Raw genomic sequence first — 11,442 nt, 5'->3', positions numbered from 1 at the left:
TGTAGTATACCTAAAACGAGCCATAGCTGCACCTTTTCGAACATATTCTTGTGCTGCTTCCTTATCATCAAACACATGACCAACTGTTATATTTAATCCATCACTGAAAGTGAATACATAATCAGAAAACAAAGAGTCCTCCACAATCTGTAGCTCCAAATCATCATCATCATCATCATCATCATCATCATCATCATCATCATCATCATCATCATCATCATCATCACCATCATCATCATCACCATCATCATCATCATGATAACCAACGCACTCGTTCACTATAACTTCTCTAAGTCCACTTGAATGTTCACTATCAAAAAGATGTATAACTTTTGGCACAACACCTCGTTTCCCATTTACTCCCAACTTTACTCTTAAAATTTGGGCTCAACATAAAACAATCGTCACAGTCTACAACACCTCGTTTCCCATTTCCTCCAACAACACTACCATTAGAAGGAATTATAGCCTCTTATTCAATGTTTTCTTCAGCATCAATTTTCATACGTAACTCTCCTATCTCCACATAAAGCATACCCCGCAATCCATTTATTTTATCCAACAAATAAATATGAACGTGTTTGTCATTCCATACGTAAGTCGGCTTTTTGTTTTCCTTGACATTTGGAAAATAACTTAACTTGATCTCCGTTTTATCTTTCTCCACCTTAATCTCAGCACATAACTCTCGAACAAGTTCACTGTAGGTTACCTCACAGGGGGGCAAAAGAACACCAATCTTTGATTTTCCATGAACTTTCCTTCCCATTCATATTCTCCATTTTTATTCAATATCCACCGACCATCATACAGAAAGTATACAATTGTCGATTTCTCATCTTGTCCGTCCATCGTAGCTGTAGAAAACACAAATACAAAATGCAGATTAATTCAACTATTCTGGACTATGTGACCATGTGACCATATGAATATAATACCATGTGACCATATGACCATGTGACCATTATTACCATTCTAACTATTCTGGACCATGTGACCATGTGACACTGTGACCATGTGAATTCCTCACCCTGTAACCATTATTACCAATCCTACTATTATGAATCATGGTACCATGTGACCATGTGGACATGATACCATGTGACCATGTGGACATGGTACCATGTGACCATGTAAACATGGTACCATGCGACCATATAAACATGGTACCATGTGACCAAGTGAAGATAGTACTATATCATTCTTGAAACCTATGACAACCGTTATTCTAATGAGCTATGACTAATGTCACTATGTCACTTTGTGATCATGTGACCGTGTGACCGTATCGCCATGTCACTAACTCCTCTCTACTGTGACCCGACATTTGTGTACAGTGATACTCTAGAAACAACATCTCAAACCCAGATCCGACCCGGATCTGTGACTATACTATACTATAAAAGATAAAACTTCTAAAACATCAACAATTACAAGAAAAAAGGTGGAACAAGCATCACTGTTCATGATATAAACACCAACAACCATCAATGTGGATGAAAAAAAATAAGATTTTCACAATTGCTTACCTATTTTCAACTTCTTCGATAACTTCGCACTGATTTTGCTTTGATTTCTAACGATTTTGGAGAAAAAATCAAAAGATTCAGAGGAGAGAGAAAATGTAGGAGAGAGAGAGCTCAATGTCGACGAGGGAGAGAGAGGCAGGAGAGAGAAATCGGAAAGGAAGAGAGAGACAGAGAGAGAAATCGGAAAGAGAGAGGAGATAGACAACTAGACCCTAATTTTTGGGGGATTTTTTAATTAAAAAATTAAATACAAAAGGGTATTTTAGTCATTACTTATTGAAGAGGGTATATTAAAAGTTGGATTTTCTTTTAAAAGAGGATATACGTATGTGTTGATGTAGCACATTGAGATATAACGGAAGTTACTCCAGTTCACACACACCTTTCAATTCATTAAGGACATGTACGTCATTTCCCTTTTAATCAAGGTTAAAAATAATATTTGCTAAATCTTTTTATTTTGTGGTGTATATTTCTAAAAAGCTCCAAATATAGGCAAACTCTTAATAAATTTGAAATGGCCAAACTACCCCTAATTTTCGATAAAATTACAATTACTCGCGTCTAAACTGTGCGTTTAGAATGAGGGCATCATCAGCCCGTTGCCGCCAGCATTGCCCGAGAAGCTCGAATTTTGTGCTTCCCTTTTACTTCAGAGTCTTTGTAGCTAGGGTTTTCCATCGTTTTATCGGCTGCTGTTTGGTTTTCCCAGCTGTTGGGTCGCGTCCAATGGGAGTACCATCGTTCTACCGGTGGTTGGCGGAGAAATATCCGTTGATTGTGCAGGATGTGATAGAAGAAGAGCCCGTCGAGATCAGTGGTGTCAAACTCCCAGTGGACACGAGTAAACCTAACCCTAACGACATCGAGTATGACAATTTGTATCTCGACATGAATGGAATTATCCATCCTTGCTTTCATCCCGAAGACATGGTACGATTTCGAGTCGTTAACCAGATTTTGTATGCTTGGTTTTATCTTGTTCGGATGTTACTCGGTCTCTTCGGAATGTAGAATTCGTCGATTTTGCGTTATACACTGAAATTTGTGTTTTTTCGTGCTCCAGCCCTCTCCCACTACGTTTTCCGAGGTGTTTCAGTGCATGTTTGATTACATAGATAGGCTCTTTGCGATGGTACGTCCTCGGAAGCTTCTATACATGGCTATTGGTGAGTGTCTGTCTACACCTGTATGTACATCGTGTGAATGTTTTGTGTGTACGATTTAAGCGGCATTGGTCTTTTTAATTTTCAGACGGTGTTGCTCCACGGGCCAAAATGAATCAACAGAGGTCTAGGCGGTTTAGAGCAGCGAAAGATGCTGCAGAAGCTGTATGTGCTATGTCTCTTTTGTTTGTAGTTCGATCCTAGTAATTGGTGAAGTTGCGGCTCTTTCTTATGTATTCATAATAACTGATCCTTGTCTGAATGGTCAAGAAGTGCCGCAGTTGCATTTGTTTCTCGTGATTTTCGTTAGGTTTATATTCCTAATAGATGTAATACATTACCGGTCCCATTCCTCTAGTCATTATACGCTCAATGCATGGAGCTAGCTGAATGATGATGCAACCAAAATGCTGTTGACAAACTTAGTTGTTTCCTGGGTTATGGAAACTGGTGTTAGGATTTTCAAAATAAGCTAAAGTTGGCTTCATAAATCTGTTCCTGAAGTTTTTATCCTGACATTTTTATCGCTTTTTTTTTAACGGATGAAGTTTTGGCATGATGATATTTTTTCAATTCCATTTAGGCGGCCGAAGAAGAGAGGTTGCGTGAGGAGTTTGAGAGGGAGGGGAGGAAACTGCCTCCTAAAGTGAATTCTCAAGTGTTTGATTCTAATGTTATAACTCCTGGAACGGAGTTCATGTTTACTTTGTCAGTTGCATTGAAATACTACATACACCTTAGGCTAAATTATGCACCTGGTTGGAAAAATATTAAGGTACTACTTTTCGTCTGATATCTCCTTGATGTTGCTTCTGTTTCCTGTGTTGTTCATGTTTTGCTCATGCTTTTCTTTTCTGAAGGTTATCCTTTCTGATGCTAATGTTCCTGGTGAGGGGGAACACAAGATCATGTCATACATACGTCTTCAAAGAAACCTTCCAGGCTACGACCCAAACACACGCCATTGTCTTTATGGTTTGGTATATAACCTTCCTTTTGTGGGTGTTTCTTTTATGCTTCGTTTCACCATATTTTTAGATTGTGCTAGTTGATGGAGGTGTTATATTTAATATTTCTGTTAACAGGACGCTGATTTAATTATGCTCGGTTTGGCCACTCATGAGGTTCATTTTGCAATTCTTCGTGAGGTTTGTGCTTCTTTTTCCTTGGTTAACTCTATTCAAGTTTAGGAAAAGAAAAGCGCTTTCGGTACTAAAAGATGTTACTTCGATATAATATATGAGAATATATAGGTTAATTATGTAAAAAGATACTACAGTGTATCCAGTTTTTATTGATTATTTTTAGTTGCAAGCATAGTATGTGCTGTTTTATTGGCTTTCATTTTTCTTCATCCCCTCTTCTGGCTAACAAGTACTTCTTCCCGTGATGCATTGGCTAGATTGTTTTCACTGCTGGACAAGACAAATGCTATAGGTGTGGTGAGGTGGGTCACCGCGCGGCAAATTGTAGGATCAAGGCAAAGAGGAAGGCTAAAGAATTTGATTCGAAAACTGATGCAAGTGCTGCTGGTAAAAAGCCATACCAGGTATAGTTAATGTCTTTTTCTAGTTCATGTTATGCAACTAAATTTTATAATAGTTTTATGATTGTTTGTGATTTAAGAGGCACATATATATCTTTAATTTAATGATTGAGTTCTTTCATTGTTGGCAGTTTCTCAACATATGGACTCTTAGAGAATATCTGGAGCATGACATGCAGATACCTAACCCCCCATATGAAATTGATTTGGAGCGCATTGTTGATGATTTCGTCTTTATCTGTTTCTTTGTGGGGAACGATTTCTTACCACATATGCCAACATTAGAGATACGAGAGGTTTGTACAGTTTTGAGTTTGCTTTTTCTATTTGGAAAAATAGATGTTCTGCTGTGAATGTCTAGTACACTATGGTGTTATTCATGAAACCGTTTATTGCATTAACTTGACTTCCTAGATGTAGGATTATGAAATTATTCCTGGATTAGGTAGATGTGTGTTTCAGAATACCAATTGACTTCATAGAAAACGAGTCAAAATGTTGGACCATGATTAACATCGAATTAGAGTTAAAACTGCTCAGGACACAAATTTATTTATGAAAGTATTGGCTGTCCCTTCGAAATATCTGTGTCGTTGCGTCAGATTTTGCTCTCTATTGTGCTGGAAACAGCCACATAAGACTTAAGTAATGCTCTGAACTTGTTAATCTTATGCAGGGCGCTATTGAGTTGCTGATGTCTGTCTACAAGAATGAATTTAGATCATTTGGTGGTTATTTATCCAAAGCAAGCAAGGTGCAGTGATTATGTAGCCTAACTAAGTAGTGTGCCATTAAGGGGGCTCACCATACATAGGAGTTATGTTTTTTCAACATTCTCCTCGTCCATTTTTCAGCTAAACTTGAAGAAAGTCGAGCATTTTATTCAAGCTGTTGGATCATATGAAAATAGCATATTTCAGAAGAGATCAAGACTACATCAGGTGATTGATTCTTAAGGCCTGTTTATATATTGATTTCTTCATGTGTTGTTACTAGCCTTAAATTTCATGTTTTCATGAGAAAGTACTTATTTGATGCTCATTTTCTGAGTAGACTGTTAATATTTCTCCGCCGTAAGCAAAATTTCATTATTTTTGAACTGTACTTCTGGGTGAAATAATATGCTTGTAGTGGATGCTTGGGCAAGCAAACTTACAAGTTCATGCAGTATAAGCTCGAAATAGTATGGACAATCCAAGAAATGAGTCTAAAACTGAATGAGGCCCTTACCCTAGCAACTGATTGTCATTTTGCTTCAACAAGAGTCAAGACTTGTATGTAGCATTTGAAGAGGTTGTTAATAGAATAAACTATATGATCTGTTTAGAAATGGCTATAAGATTCTGTCATACATGAGTTGTAAGCTCTCCAGTCTCCACTACTCAATCAGGGTGGTTTTCTACCCTGATTTTGGATCTTCTCATTGGTACATCTTATGATGTCATTTTACAGAGACAAGCGCAAAGGATCATGCGTGGCAATGCTCTAACAAGCGGGAAGTATCATGGTTCTCGCCTTGCTTCTGCTCTGCAGCCTTCAGCATACAAGGAGAATATAGATGTTGCTCATCCCCAGAAAGTTCGTCGTCTGGCTTTGGAGGATAATGTCAATGTGGGTAGTGTTGACACAGACACTAACCACGAAACAGAAGCTTGTAATGTTTCTAAGGAGGTATTTAACGAAATTTGGCCCCCTTCATGTATTTTTGGGACTCATATTTCACGTGTGTTTTCTTTAAATAACACTTATGTTTTACTAGCTTAGACATCTGTAGATTGGCTCCCTGTTTTAATGCACTAAAATCCACGTTATGGGTTTCAGGAACTGGAGAATGAAGAAGAATTGAAGTTTAATCTTAAAAAGTTACTGCAAAATAAAACTGATACTTTCAGCTCAGGAAATGCAGAAAATGATATGGTTAGTTTATTATTTTCAGTGACATAATCGTAGTTCTATGTTATGGTCTTATACATGCTCATTCTTCTAGGGCTTGTCCTCAGTATTCTAACAGGGAACGGATCATGTAGTACATCAACATCACCATCGCCTTACTCCCAACTTTATTTTGGATCGCCCACATGAATTTTTCGTTTCGAACGGATCATGTTATAAGCTCTAATAATTTCTATTTTTCAGGTAAGGCTGGGCGAACCGGGCTGGAGGGAGAGATATTATGAGCAGAAGTTCTCAGCAAAAACTGTTGAGGAAATGGAAAAAATACGTAGGGATGTTGTGAGTTGTTCATTTTTGTAATTTGATGAATCTTTATTCTTTATGAGGTTTTCGTATTTCAGAATGGACTTATTTAGTGTCTTGATAATCTATTTGCAAGGTCGCTAAGTACACTGAAGGCCTATGTTGGGTAATGCATTATTATTATGGAGGTGTTTGTTCCTGGAAGTGGTTAGTATCTCCGCATCCTTTTATATAATTTTTTAGTTTGTTCCATTTGCGTTGTTTTTTTCTTACTTGTATATGGAGAATTATGAAATTCTATTGTTATTTTTCTAAGATGCCAGTTCCTTCGGCTATATATGTATGTATATGTCTTGTGGTGCCCTCGACAAATATTCTTCATTTTATTTAAACACTTTTCTGCTGTTGTGAATTATAATTGTAAAATTTGTTTCATTTATGCTTCCTTCCGTGTACCTTTTATGCATCTTCATGGCATCCACATCTATATTTTGTACTTGAAGAAATTGCTGTGGCACTGTGCTCGAGTTGTTTTAACCTTCTGAATTCTTCACTGAACTAGACATAATGACATTCCCCAATTCAACCTTCAATCCTTTCCTCTGCCTTGTCTGTTCCATAGACCTTGCACTTAGTTGTTCTGGGTTTCTGTTTTGAAGGTTTTATCCATACCATTATGCACCTTTTGCATCCGACCTCAAGGATCTTGATCAGCTGGACATTAAGTTCGAACTGGGCTCCCCTTTTAAACCTTTCAATCAACTTCTGGGTGTTCTTCCGGCAGCAAGGTTCACCATCGTTGCTTATAAAATTTCATAAACTGTCTACTGTTACTGCTCTACTCACGGTGTTCCATTCCCAGTGCACATGCTCTCCCGGAATGCTTTAGGACCCTGATGACAGACCCGAATTCACCAATAAGGGATTTCTATCCCGCTGGTACAATTTTTTCGTGCAATTGGTCTCTTTTCTGTGGAGTTGTGCAATTTACTTCTCTAATTTCTCCTTCTTGGCTGTGCCATTAAATTTTTGTTTTACATCCGCTGCGCAAACCCTAGAATCGATCTCTTAGGAATAGGATTCGCTCATGAGATCTCAGGAATTCCATCAATATTATATGTATAGTTTTATATCAAACGTCAATTCTCATGTTTCCAAGAGGTTGAGGGGGAAGGAGAAAGAAGGGAAACTTGAATCTTGAAATAGAAAGAAAAGACAGTTACCTTTGCAGCTCGCATGCTCCATTCTCCGAGAATAGCTCTTAACCTTTCGTTCTCTGCAACATACTGCTCAAGCAGCATCAAACAGAAAATAATGAGTTTCAAGAACCAATCAAACAGATGCAGAGTTAGAGATATCCATTTATTCCTCTAAGCAATTGGATTTAGTTTTTTTTTTCAGCGTCTTAATTGAAGAAAGGCTTGTAAATCTATTTAACTATAAGATTAAAGTTGGACGGGAAACAATCTTGTAAACATCAATGCATACGGAGAGTTAATGCATGGTGAAGTGATCCTGGCGTAAAATAATGTTTGCCGGTTTTAAGTTAATAGAGGAACAGAGACCTGGTTATTGGTGTGGCGAACATGCTGTATCTCTCTGTCTCTCTCAGCAATCAGTGATCTTGCGAGAGTGAGCTCAGAATGGAGTTGATCCATCTGCAATCACATCACATAAACTGAGTATCCTCCTTATACTTCACAGAATTGTGATAAAGTTATGTGCATAAAAACGAAAAAAATGTATAATCCTCTCTTTCCCAACTTCTGCAAGCATAACTCATTTTGTTGACTTGGCTTTACCTCAGCAGAAAGAGTACGGAACTCCTGATCACGAGCAGCCACAAGATGTGCTAGATCAACCTGACAGAAAGTATTCATTAATGTAATGCTATGAAAGGACTGAAAGGAAATACATAGATTTGTAGAAAATTTTCATGAAGGTTTGGCATGTAACGACTTTTCAAGTTCAATGGAAAATGGATCATTAAATTATGATCCTACAGGAAAGAACACTTCTAACCTGAGGTGTGGTACCGCTACTGGACGGTTCGCATTTGCTCAAGCATTCTTGCAACCTCAGAAGCGATTTGCAGGAGGCGGCTGGAGGCTCGCCTCCGGCGGGCATCGGCCGGAGGCGGAGGCGTGCGCCTCTGGTAGTAAGGCGGTTAATGTAAAAAAACTAGGTTTAGGTAGAAGACGAAGAGAGCAGAAGCGAGGGAAAGTGGGTGAGTGGGAGAGAGAGATGGATGATAGGCACGTGGGTGTGTGAATAAAAAATAGGTCTAGCCAGACATCTCACGAGGTGAGATTATATCAATTTTTTAATTAATTTATATATAAGATTTTAAATAAAATTAATTATTTTATTATCAATTATAAATTAAAATTAATAATAATACAGAACTAAATTTATATATATGTTAAAACCATAATTGAAAATTATTTTATTTTTATAAATAAATTATTAATTTCTTTATCAAAACAAATAATATTTATATATCACCCTAAAATTATTTTAATTTTTATTCATATTAGTCAAAATTTTAGATTATAATTTAATTATAATAAATATAAATTAATTACGTTGAATTAACATATAGTTGGTTCAAATAATTAAATAACAATTCTATTGTTAACTATGCATTCTATTATTTAATAATGCGCCTCTCGCACGAGAGGCGCGCGCCTCGCCTCGCGCCTCACGCCTCGGATTTTAAGACCCTTTACCGCTTCAGTGCGCCTCGCGCTTTTTACAACCAAGCTTATCTGTAGTTATATTGTATGGCGTTCTATTTGTTTTGTACTATAAAAGGGTATTGCAAAGTTGCCTTTTATTGAGGAGCATCGTCTTCTTGATGCAATTGCACAATTGGAGCACACATCGACGGTATGTTGCATCCATTTTTCTGCATTGCTTCTTCCGTTATGGAGTTTTATTCTGTAAAATCACAATGGAAGTTTGTTTTCTTTCGATTGTCTTTTCAGAAGGAAGAAATTAGGAGAAACAGATTTATTTGTGACATGATCTTTATGTCTGCATCTCATCCCCTGGCTGAGGTGATACGTACTCTGGAAAACAGATGCAAAACATTGGCAGGCAGAAGACGGCGTAAGATCACGGAAAAGATTGACCCTGAGTTAAGGTGTGCGTGTGAATTTTGAGAATAATATAATACAAATATGTTAACTGTGTTGTGCTGACTTGATTTTCCATATCTAGAGCTTCATATTGCTCCTCAGTTATTCCTGAAAATTAAGCAAATGCAAACAAAAGATGTTGAAGATATTAGGGAGTTTTTCCTGATCTAATTAGGGATGAATAAATGCAGTGACGGGCTGAATGGTTACTTAGCTCTATGTTCTGGAGAAAGCCAGTCGCCAAGTTTCAGCTCCCCAATCAAGGGAATGAAGGATATTTTAGCCAATGAAGTCATGTAAGCTTTTCGATAGAACATCTTGGATTATAGTGGAAATTATAATTTGCTTTAATTTTTGCATTCGAGTGGACTTGGAGCATATGCTTTTGGAATCTTACATTTGGTTATACTCTTCATCAGTTGTACTACATACAAACTTCCAGACCAGCACAAACACGTTGCTCGCCCACCAGCAGGAGTGGTGTTCCCAGAAAAGGTAGAGCCCCTTAACTTTGCCAATACTGATTTTATTAAGAGGGCCATTTGTTATATGTTCTTTTTGTTGCTTTGTGATAGGCTTATGCATCCATCTTTTTATCATCCAGAGTAGTGGGAGCAAAATAGATTCTAAATAACTATGATGCCTTTTTCGGCTTGTGTTAGTAGTTAACATTTTGAGTTCGGGTCCACATTGCTACCAATTCCAGATTCTTGAGTATGATGTGAATATGTTGGGTAGCGAGTGTATGATAATACAAGCATACTAGAACCAAAAACTGTCCTGTGAAGGTGATTTGTCTCGTTACTCATTAATATCAGTGTGTTGAATCCATTTACTTGCAGATGGTGAATGCATCGGATTTGGTATCTAAATCCGCCACGTGGCACGAAGATGTCGTACGAAGCAAAAGGTAAAGTTTGTTAAAGATTTTGATTCCGAGAATCTTTGAGGGCTTTCATTTAAAGTGACCGTTTTTTAATCTCTCCGACTTCACATTTTGTTGCAGGAATAACCCTCCCGGATCCATTTCCGGGGTTCAACTCAGGGAAGCAGCACTCAAACTCGTGCGACGTAGTATACAGCCAAGACCCAACCATACCGATGTCAACTCAGAAACGAACCCGTCAGCGTTACGCCCGACTTCCGTTTTCCAGAATGGTGGAGACTGGAAAAGGGTCCTACCGTTTCCGTGTCTACGACTGACCGCATAAGAATGGTAAAAAGCAACAGAAAAGGCAGAAAGGTAAAGCAGAACCAAAGATCAAGCAAACGAACGATAATTCTTCGCAAAGAAAAAGAATAGACACAGGATTCTGAACTAATGTCATGCCTTTCTGGTAGTTGTTATTTGTACCATAGTTTATGTTCGAGAAAATTTTGGTCACTAATCAATTCCTTTAGACGTCCTAGGAGATTTTGGTGAAACTCGATAGCTTATTTCGTGGTATCTGTATCATCGAGGCCTTTGTAGTGAGATTTGGGACATTGAATAAGTTTTCTTTCAGTTTACCGATGAACTAATCTGCCTTTTGGTGGGACCAGAGAGGATGAATAGACATGTATTTCATGTTGTAAAAAGATAGAGAAATGTACCAAGTATTTGCATAACACCAGATGGAATGTACTGTTTTGAGTGACAAGTGACGAGGATATGGGGAAGCACAGAACAGTCTATTCAAAATTACAGTTAATTGAAATCAGTTACCAAAATTGCCTTAAAACGGTAAGTTGTTGGGATGTCTCCAAGGTTTATAGGTTTGAGTTAAGAGTATGTATATCGACACCATTCTAAAACGGGTCCGAATGGAGAGTTCCAAAAAAAGAATTTTGCCGATGAGACTTGACAAGAGTCTCTCAATTTCCAC

The 11,442-nt window shown here is 37.7% G+C and overlaps 1 protein-coding gene and 1 long non-coding RNA gene across 2 annotated transcripts; one reads left to right on the top strand and one right to left on the bottom strand.

Annotated features, from left to right (window-relative positions):
• The first annotated feature begins 2,141 nt into the window (after positions 1-2,141).
• LOC104808440 (5'-3' exoribonuclease 3-like) lies at positions 2,142-11,098 on the top strand. The gene is made up of 22 exons (XM_010534118.1): positions 2,142-2,462; positions 2,596-2,698; positions 2,784-2,860; positions 3,279-3,470; positions 3,556-3,675; positions 3,781-3,843; positions 4,098-4,244; positions 4,373-4,537; positions 4,918-4,995; positions 5,096-5,182; positions 5,694-5,912; positions 6,063-6,158; positions 6,378-6,473; positions 6,574-6,644; positions 7,097-7,225; positions 7,300-7,417; positions 9,252-9,326; positions 9,425-9,582; positions 9,769-9,873; positions 9,997-10,072; positions 10,420-10,487; positions 10,584-11,098. The coding sequence occupies exons 1-22, from the start codon at positions 2,259-2,261 to the stop codon at positions 10,786-10,788; spliced, it is 2,652 nt and encodes an 883-aa protein (XP_010532420.1). The 5' UTR covers positions 2,142-2,258; the 3' UTR covers positions 10,789-11,098.
• On the bottom strand, positions 7,660-8,532 carry LOC104808439. The gene is made up of 4 exons (XR_770940.1): positions 8,460-8,532; positions 8,240-8,299; positions 8,003-8,095; positions 7,660-7,723 (listed from the first exon to the last, which is right to left on the bottom strand). It is a non-coding gene; the product is annotated as an uncharacterized LOC104808439 (long non-coding RNA).
• Positions 11,099-11,442: the final 344 nt, after the last annotated feature.

This window comes from Tarenaya hassleriana, unplaced genomic scaffold (assembly GCF_000463585.1).
Source record: "Tarenaya hassleriana unplaced genomic scaffold, ASM46358v1 Cleome145, whole genome shotgun sequence".
Classification (NCBI taxonomy): Eukaryota; Viridiplantae; Streptophyta; class Magnoliopsida; order Brassicales; family Cleomaceae; genus Tarenaya; species Tarenaya hassleriana.
The sequence above is the reverse complement of the archived record's forward strand: the minus strand, read 5'-3'. Positions and strand labels throughout refer to the sequence as shown.

What these genes read in the sequence shown, in the direction of transcription:
- LOC104808440 (XM_010534118.1), top strand. Translation starts at nt 2,259, where the DNA reads ATGGGAGTACCATCGTTCTACCGGTGGTTGGCGGAGAAATATCCGTTG. An exon ending in CGAAAGATGCTGCAGAAGCT is followed by an intron (nt 2,861 to 3,278) that starts GTATGTGCTATG and finishes AATTCCATTTAG; the next exon opens with GCGGCCGAAGAAGAGAGGTT. An exon ending in AGAGATCAAGACTACATCAG is followed by an intron (nt 5,183 to 5,693) that starts GTGATTGATTCT and finishes GTCATTTTACAG; the next exon opens with AGACAAGCGCAAAGGATCAT.